This window comes from Bufo bufo, chromosome 6 (genome assembly GCF_905171765.1).
Source record: "Bufo bufo chromosome 6, aBufBuf1.1, whole genome shotgun sequence".
NCBI lineage: Eukaryota > Metazoa > Chordata > Amphibia > Anura > Bufonidae > Bufo > Bufo bufo.
In genome coordinates this window covers 413,810,830-413,828,212 of record NC_053394.1, presented here as the reverse complement: position 1 = coordinate 413,828,212, position 17,383 = coordinate 413,810,830, and the positions used below count along the sequence as shown (strand labels likewise).

At 44.0% G+C, this 17,383-nt stretch overlaps 1 protein-coding gene and 1 long non-coding RNA gene across 2 annotated transcripts in view; one reads left to right on the top strand and one right to left on the bottom strand.

Annotated features, from left to right (window-relative positions):
- The window catches only part of LOC121006142, a 978,004-nt gene that overhangs the window by 849,121 nt on the left and 111,500 nt on the right, over positions 1-17,383 (top strand). The gene's annotated exons all lie outside the window — the stretch shown is intronic.
- The window catches only part of RPTOR (regulatory associated protein of MTOR complex 1), a 294,108-nt gene continuing 278,553 nt past the window's right edge, over positions 1,829-17,383 (bottom strand). Inside the window, exons 22-35 of the mRNA XM_040439078.1 lie at positions 15,618-15,721; positions 15,306-15,492; positions 14,005-14,115; positions 13,238-13,343; positions 12,712-12,826; positions 11,667-11,791; positions 11,476-11,580; positions 11,304-11,354; positions 9,979-10,085; positions 9,637-9,764; positions 6,553-6,639; positions 6,351-6,467; positions 3,365-3,494; positions 1,829-3,190 (exon numbers count right to left, since the gene is read on the bottom strand). Coding sequence (XP_040295012.1) covers positions 3,122-3,190; positions 3,365-3,494; positions 6,351-6,467; positions 6,553-6,639; positions 9,637-9,764; positions 9,979-10,085; positions 11,304-11,354; positions 11,476-11,580; positions 11,667-11,791; positions 12,712-12,826; positions 13,238-13,343; positions 14,005-14,115; positions 15,306-15,492; positions 15,618-15,721 — 1,542 coding nt within the window. The 3' untranslated portion in view covers positions 1,829-3,121. The remainder of the gene's footprint in view (positions 3,191-3,364; positions 3,495-6,350; positions 6,468-6,552; positions 6,640-9,636; positions 9,765-9,978; positions 10,086-11,303; positions 11,355-11,475; positions 11,581-11,666; positions 11,792-12,711; positions 12,827-13,237; positions 13,344-14,004; positions 14,116-15,305; positions 15,493-15,617; positions 15,722-17,383) is intronic.

Sequence of the window (17,383 nt, the reverse complement as noted above, 5' to 3'; positions counted from 1 at the left end):
TGCAGCCCTAGTGGGTACAAGAATACACATGTACCACAGCACAAACACACTCTATAGTGACAATGTACCCGCAGGGAGATGTCAGGTCATGCAGCCTGAAAACAGGAACATTTTCAGAATGCAGCTCTGGAGGCGATTAGTGTATAAGTCAAGGTCACTAGAAGATTGGTAAAGCTAAAGGTCTGCAAACATAGACATATACTTTACAAAGCTATTCCACCCGGCTCCAACACACACACACTTGACTTGGCTGAGCATGCATGTGTTCTCAGTGGAGAGAGAGAAGTAAGCCCCTGCCAATCTTCTCTCTCTAGTAGCAGCACCCTTGAAAACAAAGGATCAGGTATACTAAAATCCAACATGCCCGATGCTTCTCCCTTCCTGATATCTGCACGAGCGCTGGGACAGCACTGTACACATCAGATGGTCGGCCGGTCGGTCTCACTAAAATTGTCTGGTTTGGCTGAAATTCATATAAGGGTGCATTTAAATCACCATATTTTGGGTCCGCATCTGATCTGCAAAAAACGTGGACAGAATATAGATGACATCAGTGTGCGGCCGAGCTGCAAATTACATAACATATCCTATTCTTGTCCGTTTTGCGGAACAAGAATAGGCATTCTTTCAATGGGGACCGCAAATAATGCGGGATGCCATGGACCGCATCCATATTTAGCAATTTACGATTGTGTGAATGCACCTTAAGCATGGCCAGCTTAATTCCGATTAACAACTGAGATAAAGCTCACATTTTTAGCCAGACCGTGCGGGCATCTCAAGAAACTGCGGTGGGAGACTGCTCGCGGTTTAGCTCCATTCAGTGGTGCTAAACTGAGAGCGGGGCAGCAGCATTCCAAAAGACATGCCACTACTGTTGTGCTGTGGGATACGTTAAAATCCGATGCGTGAACACACCCTGAATCTACAAGATGGCGGTATGGACTTGTTGTCATCAAGGTGTAATAGTCTGCAACGCTATTCTAAGCAACACTCGGCTGTCAATATCCAACCATATCTATCACGGGACGTTTGGCGATGGACGGAGGCTTTTTTATATAAAATTTCCTCGGTCTCTACCTAATTAAAATGTGCGCGTCTCCTTGGTAACAATTCCTCAGCACTTTACATAGAATATAATACAACTCGCATTGCAACCCCCCCTGATTCGGTGGTCTCGGGGCCACCTGGCTCGTTTCCATACAGCAGGATTAAAAAGGACTTAATTTCGTAGTTCTGAGCTCATCTCCCAAAGGCTACGTCTACACGACGACATTTTGTTGCACTAATGTCGCGCGACAATTTTTATAATGGCAGTCTATGGTGTCGCACTACAACATGCTGCGACTGCGACAGTAGCAGAAAATCCATTCGAGATGGATTTTTCTGCGACTGTTGCGTCGCAGCATGTTGTAGTGCGACACCATAGACTGCCATTATAAAAATTGTCACGCGACATTAGTGCAACAAAATGTTGCGCTACAAATGTTGCAGTGTAGTTGTGCCCTATCTGTCGCGCGACAAATGTCGTCGTGTAGACGTAGCCAAAGAGTTTTCCTCCGACAAAAGACACAAACGCGTTTCCCTGGTTTTTAGTAATATTTAATGCGTGTTCCTCCTGTAATCCCACACATTCCTATAGGACGCAACCTCCTCTCTTCTTGGTGTTAAAATAAATAGGTGAAAAGTTGATGTTGAAGTTGATGCATGGTCTGAAGAAAAACTATACATGTCTATATATTATATATATATATATATATGTCATTCCCATCACCGCAACCACGTTCCAGATGGCGGGAGTAGGACGCTTTTTTTTTTTTTTAAGGAAATCAACTGCACTCTCCTCTAGTTGCTGGAAAACTCTCCGTTTCTTTTAGTTTTTTTTTTTTTTCTTAAAAAAATCTGAGATTTTAGTTAAAATAGTGTAAACAACAAAAAGCCTAGTCTGGAAAACAAGGAGGATTTGATGACAGTGCAATGTGTCTGGATATACAGGTCACGGAGCCGGAGCTCTGATAGTGAATTGTGGTGCACAGGGGGTTAAAAAGACTGATGTAAAAAAAAAAAAAAGAAAAAAGAAAAAGAAAAAAAAAGGGGTTTAGTAATTAATGTGTTGGATACTGGGCTCCATGTGGGCCCCATGCAGCATGATCATCCCTTAGTGATTCTTTATATCCCTTACTGATTCTTAGCCTTATAAAACACCCACCAAGCTGTATGGAAGCATTTGTGGTTAAAATGGGACCCTGTGGCCGAGGACGCATTCTAGTCTGAGACGCACCGTGTTAATATAACACTAGTAGTCATAAAACGTATCTGACTGCACAATGCTCCCATTAATACAGCTGACGCCTTCTGGTCAGATGTGAAAGGACTTAGTCCTATTACTCCATAAATGAAATGCAGCTATTTTAATGCAGTGATAAAATGCCTTTGTCAATACTCCTATACCCCCCACCCGCCCCCCAATTACTTTCCCTGTACAAATGAATTACAAAGATAAAAGGGAGCTCTTAATTGATGTTGGCTGTGGCCACTTCCATGAAATAGTAACTGCTGGTTTGGTTAAAAGCCACCATAATCACACAGGAAAGTTAGGACTCTGTGTGCGCAGAGGCTCCGAGATCACTTGTCAGCCCCTTTACCCATCCTTCCGGGAGGTGCCCTTTCATTGGCACAAAAGGACTCATTTACCGAAAGCCTACCACCCGCGTGCCCTCAAAATGGAAGCAAGAGCAGGTCCTGGATCAGCCGTGGTGGCAGCAGCAGGATTTGAACAAAACATCACAGTTAAAAAAATAATAATAATCCTGCCCGCTATGCCAAATATCAAATGGTCGTAAAGATATACAGAGCTCCACCCTCTGATTGGCTGTTTAAAAAAAAAATAAAAATCAACAAAAACAAAATCAGAATGAGGAGTAGACGGGAGGAGAAGGGGGGACCTTTGTACAGTTCTGGTATTGGTTCATTAACTTATTTGATTCAGAGAGGTCTTCAGGTTCTAAGAAACAGCATTCGAATGTTATCATCACGCAAGGTCAAGAGTCTTGTCCCAAAAAAACAAAGGAAGATTACGAGAGGAAGCCAAGAGGCCATTCCCTGTGTCTCCTTCCAGTGGCTATCTCACACGCTTCTCCACCGAATATATAGACATGTAGTAATCGTTACTTCCGACGGCTAAGTGAGGCTACAGGGGGGAGAAGGTGAGAGACAAGATTAGATTATTGTCTTGCATCTTCGTCTGGAGTTCAGTAATGTTCTTTCTAATGTAGCAGTTTATGACTGGTTTTTGTCTATCCTGGAAGCTCACCTTTTACAGGCAGGCTCCCTGACCGACTACAACCACACCCTGTCCACTTACCCAGTGCGGATGGAAAGCTAAGCAGCTGATGGCTCCAATTCTTTGGCCCATGAATCCATCATAGTATTTGATGTTACTTATCAACTCTCCACTACCATTGTAAATAGCAATAAACTGGTTCATAGAACCACTGCAAAAAAAAAAGACAGAACATCGTAAGACTGGCATATAACACCGGCATGCACCCGACAGGTTAGCCACTTCACATCCGGGCCATTTACCCCCTTCCCGACAGAGCTTAATTTTGCAAATCTAACATGAGTCACTTTATGTAGTAATAACTTTGGAACGCTTTTACTTATCCAAGCCATTCTGAGATTGTTTTCTCGTGACACATTGTACTTTATGACAGTGGTAAATTTTAGTGGATATATTTCACCTTTATTTACAAAATAATCCAAAATTTACCAAACAGTTTGATAAATTTGCAATTTTAAAAATTTCAATTTCTCTGCTTTTAAAACAGAAAGTCATACCTCATAAATATTTATTACTTAACATTCCCCAAATGTCTACTTATGCATAATTTTATAAATGTAATTTTATTTTTTTAGGACGTTGGAAGGCCCCCATAAATGACACCAATGTAGTAACTACACGCCTCAAGTTACTCAAAACTGATTTTACAAACTTTGTTAACCCTTTAGGTGTTCCACAAGAATTAAAGGAAAATGGAGATGACATTTCTAAATTTAACTTTTTTGGGAGATTTTCCATTTTAATCAATTTTTTTCTTTAACACATCGAGGGTTAACAGCCAAACAAAACTTAATATTTATTACCCTGATTCTGCGGTTTACATAAACACCCCACATGTGGCCGTAAACTGATGTAAGGGCACACGGCAGGGCGCAGAAGAAAAGGAGTGCCGTATATGTTTTTGGAAGGCAGATTTTGCTAAAATATTTTTTAGATGCCATGTCCCATTTGAAGCCCCCCTACAGTAGAAACTCCCAAAAAGGGACCCTATTTTGGAAACTAGGGGATAAGGGGCCAGTTTTATTGGTACATATGATTTTTAATTGCTCTATATTACGTTTATTGTGAGGCAAGATAACAAAAAAATGGCAGTTTTGGCACCGTTTTTTTTTTTTTTACAACATTCATCTGACAGGGCAGATCATGTGCTATTTTTGTAGAGCAGGTTGTTACGGATGCAAATAGGTCTACTTTCTTTGTTTGTTTCAGTTTTACATAAAACATAAAAAAAAAATTATGTTTTTGTGTCTCCATTTTCTGAACGCCATATATTTTCAATTTTTCTGCCGATCGTCTTCTGCAGAGGCTTGTTTTTTGCAGGAAGAGTTGACGTTTTTATTCGTACCATTTTTGGGTACATTCGATTTTTTGATCATTCATTATTACACTTTATGGGGCAAAGTGACAAAGAAATTGGTTGTTTTAGCGCAGTTTTTATTTATTTTTACAGCGTTCACTTTTATAGAGCAGATCGTTATAGACATGGCAATATCTAATATGCATATTTTTACTTTTGCGGGATGAGGTGACTGTTTGATTGGTACTATTTTGGGGGGCATATGCCTTTTTGATCGCTTGGTGTTGCAATTTTTGTGATGTAAGGTGACAAAAAATAGCTTTTTTGGCACAGTTTTTTACTTTTTTTTACAGTGTTCACCTGAGGTGTTAGGTCATGTGATATTTTTATAGAGCTGGTTGTTATGGACGTGGCGATACCTGTATACTTTTTTTTATTTCACTTTAACACAATAATAGCAACAACAAAAAAATGATGTTTTAATGTCTCCATGTTCTGAGAGCAATAGTTTTTATTTAATTTTTTGGGGGATGAGGTTTTATTGGTACCATTGTTTGGGACATATGCCTTTTTGATCACTTGGAGTTGCACTTTTTGTAATGTAAGGTGATAAAAATAGCTTTTTTGACACAGTTTTTATTGCGTTTCTCTGACGGGTGGATCATGTGATATTTATAGAGCCGGTCGCTACGGACATGGCAATACCAAATATGTCTATTTTATATTTTTTTTTATATTTTTAACATTTGTTTAAATTACTTAATTGGGGAATTTTTTTTTTTAGATGTGAAACCTTTTTTTAATTTTTTTTTTAATCACTTTATTTTTGTCTTTTTATTTTATTTTACACTTTAAATCTCCCCCAGGGGTCTTGTATGACCTTATGGGAGACGCAACTTTATTTTTTTTTTTCACTATTGATTTCTCCTGTAACTGGGGCTGACATAGTAGTCCCAGTTACAGTGGAAATACAGCCCACAGAGGCTGTACAGCAGAATACAACGCTGTACAGCCTCAGTGCAGCACTGATCGTGGTCTGTGGAAGACCTGACAGCTCCTGCACTCTTCCGGCCCCGGCGGTCACATGTGTATACAGCGATCTAGAAGGCAGGGACACCTGGGAACTGTCCCTGCCTTCTCTCTGGGGAGGCCTGCTGTCACTGACAGCGGGCAATCCGCTCGGCAGCTGCATGATTAGCGTGCAGCTGCCATCTCTGAATGGACATTTTTAGAACGTTCATTCAGAGATAAACATCCACCCATAGAACGTTTGTATCCTATGGGCGGATATGAAGTGGTTAAAGGGGTCATCCAGGAAAAGATATTGATGACCTATCCTCAGGATGGGTCATCAATATTAGATCTTCAAGGGTCGGACACCCAGGACCACCGATGAGCTGTTAGAAGAAGCTAGGCACTCTTCCTAAAGCGGTGACATCATAGTTCATCGGTCAAAATGGCCTAGTTGCAGCTCAGCTCCATTCAAGTCAATGGGGTTGAGCACCAATATATAGCACAGCGCTGTGCTTGGAAAGCTGCCGAGAGTCCTCAGCGCTCACTAGAGCTCGGGTAAGCCCTGCAGCTACCTGGAACAGGTGATTGGGGTGCTGGGACTCGGACCCCGGCTAATGTGATAATGATGACCTATCCTAAGGAAAGGGTCATCATTACCTTTTCCAGGATAAACCCTTTAAGGGGAAATAAACTTACCAAGCAAACAGGTTGGCCTGTGGATGGTAGTCAAGTGCAGTCAGGCCTTTGACAATCTGTAGCGTACTTATTGATTCAGGTATCCGGGGGTCGAAGCATCGCACGTCGCCATTGACGCTGTGTATAGAGAAGATTGAGGATCATACAGTAAACTAAGCTATGAGACGACCTACGAGTATAAAATGAAAGACAAACATAGTACCTGACACTCAAGATGTTCCCGTCCGTCTCTTTTTGGAGATGGGTTTTCACCACCCAAGCAGTGTGCTCACGATACGTCATGACACGGCTGAAAACACAGGGATGGGGTTGTCAGAAAACTGCGGCAATAAGGGGCTTCTTACTTAGACAAAGCGCCACACTTGTCCATAGGCCATCGGTGATACAGTGCCTTGTGAAAGTATTCATCCCCTTGGTGTTTTTCCTGTTTTGTACAATTTGATTTATATAACTTAACGACTGCTTTGCATGTACAAAACATTTTTTACTGTGATACAAACAATAATTAAACCAAAAAGAAATAGAGAAATGTAATGTACATAAGTATTTAGCCCCTGAAAGCCAGTATTTTGTGTAGGCACCTTTTGCTGCAATTACAGATGCAAATCTCTCGAGGTACCGGTATGTCTATATTAGCTTAGCACATCTGGACACTGGGATTTTTGCCCATTCTTCTAGGCAAAACTGCTCCAACTCCTTTGTGTTAGATGGGTTACATTGGTGTCTAGCAGTCTTCAGGTCATGTCACACATTCTCCATTGGATTAAGGTATGGGTTTGATAAGGCCACTCCAAGACATTTGGAGATATCCTTCCATCTCCTCTGTGGAGTGTACGGCCTATAGTGTCCTATGGACAGATCCTTCCATCTCCTCTGTGGAGGGTACGGCCTATAGTGTCCTATGGACAGATCCTTCCATCTCCTATATGGGGGGTACGGCTTATAGTGTCCTATGGACAGATCCTTCTATCTCCTCTGTGGAGTGTGCGGCTTATAGTGTCCTATAGACAGATCCTTCTATCTCCTCTGTGGAGGGTACGGCTTATAGTGTCCTATGGACAGATCCTTCCATCTCCTCTGTGGAGGGTACGGCTTATAGTGTCCTATGGACAGATCCTTCCATCTCCTCTGTGGAGTGTACGGCTTATAGTGTCCTATGGACAGATCCTTCCATCTCCTCTGTGGAGGGTACGGCTTATAGTGTCCTATGGACAGATCCTTCCATCTCCTCTGTGGAGGGTACGGCTTATAGTGTCCTATGGACAGATCCTTCCATCTCCTCTGTGGAGGGTACGACTTATAGTGTCCTATGGACAGATCCTTCCATCTCCTCTGTGGAGGGTACGGCTTATAGTGTCCTATGGACAGATCCTTCCATCTCCTCTGTGGAGTGTACGGCTTATAGTGTCCTATGGACAGATCCTTCCATCTCCTCTGTGGAGGGTACGGCTTATAGTGTCCTATGGACAGATCCTTCCATCTCCTCTGTGGAGTGTACGGCTTATAGTGTCCTATGGACAGATCCTTCCATCTCCTCTGTGGAGGGTACGGCTTATAGTGGTCCTATGGACAGATCCTTCCATCTCCTCTGTGGAGGGTACGGCTTATAGTGTCCTATGGACAGATCCTTCCATCTCCTCTGTGGAGGGTACGGCTTATAGTGTCCTATGGACAGATCCTTCCATCTCCTCTGTGGAGTGTACGGCTTATAGTGTCCTATGGACAGATCCTTCCATCTCCTCTGTGGAGTGTACGGCTTATAGTGTCCTATGGACAGATCCTTCCATCTCCTCTGTGGAGGGTACGACTTATAGTGTCCTATGGACAGATCCTTCCATCTCCTCTGTGGAGGGTACGGCTTATAGTGCCCTATGGACAGATCCTTCCATCTCCTCTGTGGAGTGTACGGCTTATAGTGGTCCTATGGACAGATCCTTCCATCTCCTCTGTGGAGTGTACGGCTTATAGTGTCCTATGGACAGATCCTTCCATCTCCTCTGTGGAGGGTACGGCTTATAGTGTCCTATGGACAGATCCTTCCATCTCCTCTGTGGAGTGTACGGCTTATAGTGTCCTATGGACAGATCCTTCCATCTCCTCTGTGGAGGGTACGACTTATAGTGTCCTATGGACAGATCCTTCCATCTCCTCTGTGCAGTGTACGGCTTATAGTGTCCTATGGACAGATCCTTCTATCTCCTCTGTGCAGTGTACGGCTTATAGTGTCCTATAGACATATTCTTCCATCTCCTCTGTGGGGGGTACGGCTTATAGTGTCCTATGGACAGATCCTTCTATCTCCTCTGTGCAGTGTACGGCTTATAGTGTCCTATAGACATATTCTTCCATCTCCTCTGTGGGGTGGGATGTTGAAAGTTTGGGATATTTTTTATTTTTATTAGAACCCAGCCCTGATCTACACTTCTCCACAACTTTGTCTCTGACCTGTTTGGAGAGCTCCTTGGTCTTCATGTCACTTTGTAGTGTTGAAAACTCACTTTCAATACAGGGGTACATATACTAAAAATATATACATTTCCCTATTCAACTAATTATGTACCTCCTGTAATCACTGATTGGATCAGACCGTGTTTAGGGGGTTTCATAGCATAAGGGGCAAATACTATCGCAAGGCAATTGTATTGCAGGTCAGACCCATTGAAGTTAGCGATGTTGAGTTGCAATACCAGGCACAGTCTATGAATTAGAGAGGCGCTGTTTTCTGAAAAAAAAAGATCCTGTCTTCTAATCACAGACAACCCTTGGAACAATCTTCAAAAATGCATTGCCCTAATTTGCATTATAGTCTCTGAAATCATGGTAAGACTAGGTCTGCCCATCTAGCACTCTAGTATCTGTCTTAAAGAGGTTTTCTGAGATTTTCATATCCTCAGGATAGGCCATCAGGATGTGATCTGTGGGGGTCCGACTCCTGGCTCCCCCGCTGATCAGATGTTTAAGTTGGCAGTTCACCAAGCACAGTGCCGTCCATTGGCTGTGCCTGGCATTGCAGCTCAGCCCCATTCACTTGAATGGGACTGGGCTGCACATAGACTGTGATGTCACAGGCCTAGGAAGAGGCCACAGTGCTCACCAGAGTGCCGAGGCCTCTTCAAAAGCTGATTCGCAGGGGTGCTGGGAGTCAGATCCCCTCCAATCACATATTGATGGGCTATACTGAGGGTAGGCTAGCAATATGAAAATGTTGGAAAACTTCTACATAGCTACCTCCCCGACATCACCATTTACACATAAGCATGAAACATTGCATAAAGCAGGACAGTACCAATCGTTCTGTGACATCCTGCGGTCAAAGACACGAACAGTGCCATCCCCCAGGCCGGCCACAATGAGGGAGCGATGAGAGTCGCACGACAAGCTGGTCACACAGCTGTCCGCTCCTGTGGGAATGTCCTAAGGAGAGATTATAATATATACAGTCAAGATTATTATAGACAGTGCACTGTACTACACTATTCTTGATGCCTCCATACTTTATACTTCCACACTCAAACCCACCATTAAGATACTGTATTCTCTCGGGCATATTGCCATCATTCAAAGAGATTTCTCAATTATAGGGTTCTGGATTAAAGGAATTATGGAATGTTACCCTGTTGCAACTCACCTGAACCTTCATCTCTCGGTCTGTGTCCCATATTCGGATAATGCGGACATCCCCAGATGTGATCAGTAGTCCCGTCTCCTGCTCCCAGTCTACAACCATCCCTGCCCCTGAGAAAGCAGCACATTAATAGTGGTCACGTACCTGCAGGTTATATACACAGCGCTATTACTAGAGAGAGGGTTGTTCACAGGACAGGTGATAGGGGAGATCCCACTGCAGGGATACCAGGTAATCTTTGCATCCGATCATTCGACATGGGTCATCCTATATAGGTCAGCCATTAAAATCAACCGGCCATCCAAGGAATACATGAATATTGGATCCTCCAGACCATAAATGCCATATCTCCTAATACTACATATGGATTTGGGTTATCCAAAGAGGTCAACCCATACAAACATCTCTTAACACATTCCTACCTACCAGCTGCTTTCTCACAGCCTAGCAAAATGGAGGTCCAAAGCTTGTTGAGAGGATTTAAGGGTAACAAGATTTGAAAGTTCTCACAAGGATAGCGTTCAAGGCTTAACCCAGGAAAAGATTTGATATAAAAAAAAAGAAAAAAAAAAAAAGCTGGAAACCATCACTAAGCTGCTATTCATGGATCTAATATTCTTATTAAAGGGGTATTCTGATCTCACTAGAATATGTAATCATTGTGAGATAGGTGGGGGTCCCAGAGGTGAGACCCACACCTATCTCCAGAATGGGGCCTCTGAAGTAAAGGATGGTGCACCGCTCATGTATGCCATGCTCTTTATTTAACCGCTATAGGAGTTCTGAAAGCAGGTGTGCTCGTTTATTTTCAGCAGCGCCATAGTGTTGAATGGAGAGCACCCGCGCATGCACGACCACCACTCCACCGCGGTGAACGGTGGGTGGCCGTACACGTACAGCTGCTCTCCCTTCACTACAGTGGACTTGTTCTGGAGATAGGAGCGGGTCCCAGAGGTGGGACCTGCACCTATCTGACATTGATGCCATATCCTAGAGATATGCCATCAATATCAGAGCTGAGAATACCCCTTTGAGTTTATCTATTCAGTACTTCCAGTGCACCATGATTTTCTACAAGGAATAGGACATGGTTCTTGATGACATAATACCTCCCTGCAGATTATGTACATTTCAGGCCTTCCTACGTTGGATGTTTGTGTGTTATTGTGCTGGACTATCCTGGGTATTTACACAAAGCACAATATTAGCCTGCATGTTGATGGTTTCCATGTACAAACAGGTAAAAAAATAAAAACAACAGAAAACTTACCTACAAAGTCCCTATTTCTCCTACTGCAAAAGACATTGAGAGAGGAAGGTAAACTCACCTCCTTGTTTACTACGGTCAAGGTATATGGAGACTCGTCGTGCCAGGCCTCCTTCAGGGAAAAACAGAAGTAAAGAAACCAGTTAACATGTTCTTCTATGTATCCACAAACTTAGAGACATTTCCCACATGAGTCGCCTCACAGTTAAAACGTGGCCCTCTCCTTTTCTTACCTCGCGTACTTGGCAGCATGTCAGACAGCCCCTGCCAAGCGGTGACCATCTCTGGATTCTTCTCTAGATCAGCAAAGTTCTTCCATATTCTTATGGCGCCATCATCTGTATACACAATTGAATCATTATCGGCCATGACCACCCTGAAGCAGCAGTGGGCGCAGGTAAAGACCTCCTAGCCCCAACCTCACCTGTGGCAGACAGCAGCAGAGAGCAGTCCTGCCCGTTCAGATACTCCATAGCTGTAATCCGGGTGTATCGCGGGTTACCATTGTGAAAGTAGTCCAGCTTCTCACCTTTCTCCCAATCCCAGAAGCTGCAATCCATCAAACAGGAGAAAAGATCATATTGGAGGAGCTTGTAATCGGACACAACCTCGGACTTTCAGAATGGATGGGCTCAGACAGAACTCAAACCCATTGGGCACTGCTCGTACATGTTTAATCAAAAGTCAACCAATGTCATCTTCTGAAATGTACCACTAAAATACACAAGTGGACAATGTTCCTGTGGTATATGGCCCAGAAACTGCCTATATATTTTAGAAGATGGACCAAGAATCTACCAGCACCTAAATCGATGGATTCCCATTGGGCAAATGCATATTCTGTGTTTGCACTAAAGCTGCATTTATACTACAGAGTATGGGGAACGAACGTTCCTACGAACGCTCATACCTGATAATCTGTCCGTAAAGGAGCTGCGGATAATCCAATGAACCTGTGTGAGGATGAATGATAGCAATAGCCATCACTAGTCCTCATACTGTGGAGGTGATCACTGCATGTAAATGCTGCTCTCCACCTTCACTGACGAGCAGCGTTCCTTCCCGATAATTGTCTGCTGATCAGTGCAGTGTAAACTTGCCTTAAAGGGAATCCGTCAGCTCCGAAATAAACCCCCCAAACTAAAGTAAGTGGTGTACAGTATCAGCGGTGCAGAGTCCGATTATGTCATTTTTATCTTCATACTTACTTGCATTCTGACACTATTCTCCAAAGAACTAGAAGTAAAATACATTGAGAGGACTGAGCTCAGGAGTTCTCTCAATGCATATTACTGCTGGTTTGTGGGAGCACAGCAACGGAACCAAGTATGAAGATGACATAATCGGACTCAGCACCACTTTCGGAGCTGACAGATTCCCTTTTAGAAATATCTGGCAGACACTTATCTACTCAGATTGGGTCTGAGGGCCAGTATGTGGCCATCCGACCGTACTACATACTGTCTTACCAGATACTGTCCTTGTCCGCAACTGCAATACACGAAGTGAACGGATGAAACTTCACCACGGAGGGAATGCCCGGATTGCGGTTAATAAAGATCTGATCGTCCAACCTAGTGATGCCTGATAAACAAGACAGAAGTTGATTTACTAAAGTAAGATTCTTTCCTTTATACCATATCATCTACTGAGACTCGCTGGCTCCATACAGACCCGAGAGGCCGGAGTTCTACCCCCTCCCCAGCGGCAGCATCTCTTCCACCCACATATTAATAAATGAAGCTGGCTGCAGGAGGACGGATATTGATCCAGGACTGGACACTTGTCAGCTCAGATTAACTGTGCTTGGCAGGACAGGCGCCGCATTAATACAGTCACAGACACTTAGTCTCATCTCGACAAACAGAACCTAATACTCCGTATGTAATCCAGTCCCCGTGGTGTGGGATGCGGGAAGGCAGAGAGACGCAATTCATGGACAGCAGAAAGGGAGTGACATGACTGGTCAAACAGGACAGGTCGGGGGCTTCTCACCTTTCTGTATGAGGCACTGTGCTTGCTTCCTGACCCTGGCATTGCGTAGGAAACGCCATTCACGCTCCTTACGAACCTGGCTCTCCATATCGTGTTCTTCAGGTACCTGGGTGGACATAGGTCAGGCTGCAACTTGCAGAAATCAATAAGAACACTTCTACAGACTGATCCACTGCTCTAGACTTCTGCCTGATCTAGAACATGAATGCAGACTCTCTATCTAGCAGACTACGTTATAGAGCCAAAGGGACAAAATACTACAAATCACTAATTATAAACTTAGAATAAGCATATTATATAAAAAAAAATGGCTGTGCGCGGGCAGACGAAGTTGGAGTCGCACAATTCCACTGAACAGACAATTGTGACTGCTTACAGCCACCACTAGAGGGAGCTTACTGCATACTGTTACAGTGATCTCCCCCTAGTGGTGACTTCATGCAGTCAATATTTCACTCTATGGCGTTGGGAGCAATCCAGACATGTTACATTTTTAGTGTTTAGATTATAAAAATATCCAAAATGGTGTTCAAGTCAAGATGCTGTCGATGTTGAATGCACAGTCATACTTCTTGCATAATAGATCACCTATAAGAACAGCTTGTGTCTCAGGCATTGCCACCGAACCCAGCACATTATACAGATGCAGCAGGGCGGAACTCATCATTGCGTACAGCAGTAAGGAAACCACAGCTAATACCATAAGCAACAAACCTCTGCCACGTCTGTAGACGAGTGGCCATGATTAGCCTTCCTGTATACATTACCTTCATAACTGGCTGAGCAAAATACTTAGCGCTCCAGTCACAGAAGCCAGTCTGCAGCGACCCCGAAAGGAAGCCCTTATGGACAATGGCGTCGTCCCCATCTTCAGTAGGCTGGAGGAGAGATTGCCATTAGGGACTGGAGTGCAATGAGACCCCCAGGACAGCTACCCGAGTGCAAAGCGGTGGCACGTTCTGTTACGATGATTCTCTGCACCACTGCCATGGTTCGCAGCAGCAAAAAACACATTACGCAATTCACACCAACTCATTAGTCTTAATCTCTCTGCTTGATGTCAGTGAAGGGAAGACCGTTTACATTCAGAGTTTATTTAGTCTACCTTACTCGTAAGAAAGGCGAGCACCTGTGCGAATTGCACATCAGGAAGTGTGAACTGGCCTCAAAGTAAAAAGGGAGCATTCCGTTCACAGACAGCAAGTGGAGATCTTGAAAACGCTCAGAGAATCTTGTGGTTTTTTTCAGTATGCTATGGCTATTAAAATCTTTACCTGCCATGAGACCCATTATGAAGCAGAAAATCAAGGACAGGGATATGAAGGGAGGGGGACACAATTTTTTCCCAACCCATATGCCTCTGCACTGCATAGACTTCCCCTTACTTGATTGCTAGGGTGCGATACTGTTCAGATTTGCCATTCAGGACTCTGGGAGAGCTGGAAGCCACTACCGTGGGACCTGCGATAGCTGCAGAGCTCGTTATGTACAACCTGACACCAAACAAATGGGAAGCGCGGCGCATGCATTTAGTGCCCATTTGATCCTTCCTCGGATGTGCCAGATGTGACCTGAGCTTCGCACATGACGTTGGAGTCGCTCAGTTAATACGCACGTGCTGTTCTACAGCACATCAGGTCAGGACCAATACGATGGTGTGCATACAGTGCGAATATTTGCAGGGCAGGCAGCCCATCAAATATTCATAAGCAGCAGCCGGCTTTACAGAAGCCCGGGGAGCTGTCAGCCTGGCATGTGGAGATGAGTAAGCGGGAAGTAGGACTCCGCCATGTGAAGGAGAGATAAGCGGCTCTGCAACTCCATCTCAGATATGTATGTGCAGGCATGAATGGTAGCTAACACTGCCAGCAGGGAAGCACGGAGCTTTAAAGGAGCAACCCACCCCGAAGAGCTGACACATCCCCAAATAGAGTCCATTATCCCCCTGTAGTATTACTGTAATGCACCCACTAAAGTCCAAATGCCAAGTCCCCCCCGCTCCAGAGCTGCCCTATGATATGGAAAGGGTGGCCCCGATATGTGAAAAGAGGTCAAAGGAGATAATTACCTGATCTGGACCTTTGTCAAACATCTTGCGGGTTCGGGGAAACTGGTGGGAATGTGGAGTATACTGCACCCCAATATTCCCCCCAACGTTGGCAGGCCGGGCAGAAGGCAACTCCCTATTGACAGCAGGTTTTGGGACATCATTGGTAAGACTTGAGCTGCTGGCGCTGGGAGTTGGAGGCGACCCTCTAGGTAGAGATAAGAGATGTCACATCGGTGAACGAAATTCTGCATAATTCAATTTCACCCTAAAATATCCTGGCAGGAAAGATCCGTTATGGAAGAAGCAGCATGAGAAGGAAAAGTATCTTACCCAACTTGGTGGATGTGCATCCCCTTATTAGTAGGGCTGGCCGGAGCGGACTGTGTGAGGGACGCAGCGTCCAAAATGCGCTGTGGGCGAGTGCTGATGGTGGCCTGAAAAAGTAAAGCAGAAGGTGAGCCTAACAAGATCATACGAGGGTCCACTAACCTGACCACACGCTGCTACTCAGGCACCCACCCTGTGCAAAGATCCATAAGGAAGAGTGGGTTACAATAATAATATGTGGTCTCTAGGGCCGCTCATATACGCACATATACCTACCTACATAATACATATTTCCTCCATGCAACATTAGGAGACCTGCACCCCAATTCATAGGGCATTGTTTAGACATATAATATTACAGGCTTTTACTATGGACTTGTCTGCAAATTACACTTGTAAAACCAGTCCTTATAAGATGCACTGTGACTATTTCTGATGGGCACTGAGGATGGCACCATACAACACACTGGGTATGAGCTTCTAATGCTGGCAGTGTACGGGTGTGTTGTGGGTGACACTACTATGAGGGGGTATTGCATAGCGAGGGGATGTTTTTTGGGAGCACTGTAATACAATAACTCAGCTGCGGAGGACCTTGCTTTGAAAAATAAGATGGTGATTCAGTTAGTGATTACATAAAGCTGCCAAAGAGCTTCTGCAGCAGCTGAGGTGTAATATCAGGAATAATGCAATATAACTAAAGAGGATAAATCCGAACAAGATGACCCACTGTGGAGTAGTGCAGGGGAAGGCAGTGTTTGGCCCCTTTCAGAGGCTTCGGCAGGGAAAAGGGAGCCCGAAATGGAAATTATTCCAATGAATGATCTTGATGAACAGGCCGCTCGTATATAGTTGGGGGGTCGCATTACCCCATATATATCTCCTCACATGAAGATAATAACACCTACAGTGAGAAGTCTTGCTTCACAACATATATAGAACCACAACAGAAAAAATTAAATAAAAAATAAAAATATTGAGCAAGGCAAGATATAAAAATATCACTTGGTGAACATGTGCTATATAGTAGATACCATAGATCTAAGACCATAATTAAATATCAATATAATGATATGATAATAAGTAAAATACATAACTAGTACAAAATACATGCTAAATTAAACATAATTCATTTTGCACTAGTTATGTATTTTACTCATTATCATATTGATATTTGATTATGGTCTTATATCTATGGTATCTACTATATAGCATCTGTTCACCATTTTTCCCCCTTTTTACTATACACAATTCCTTTTTCTAATATACATGCACTTCAGCACTTTATATTCTTGTTATTAGCTTTGATAATTAGGGATGAGCGAACCCGAACTGTATAGTTCGGGTTCGTACCGAATTTTGGGGTGTCCGTGACACGGACCCCAACGCGAACATTTTCGTAAAAGTCCGGGTTCGGGTTCGGTGTTCGGCGCTTTCTTGGCGCTTTTTGAAAGGCTGCAAAGCAGCCAATCAACAAGCGTCATACTACTTGCCCCAAGAGGCCATCACAGCATTGCCTACTATTGGCATGGCTGTGATTGGCCAGTGCAGCATGTGACCCAGCCACTATATAAGCTTGGGTCACGTAGCGCTGCACGTCACTCTGCTGATACAAGCGTAGGGAGAGGTTGCAGCTGCGACGTTAGGGCGAGATTAGGCAGATTAACTCCTCCAAAAGACTTCATTCAGTGATCGATCTGCAGCTGTGGATCATTGAAGTGCTGATATTCAATTGCTCACTTTTTTTAGGCTGCCCAGAGCGTTTTTAT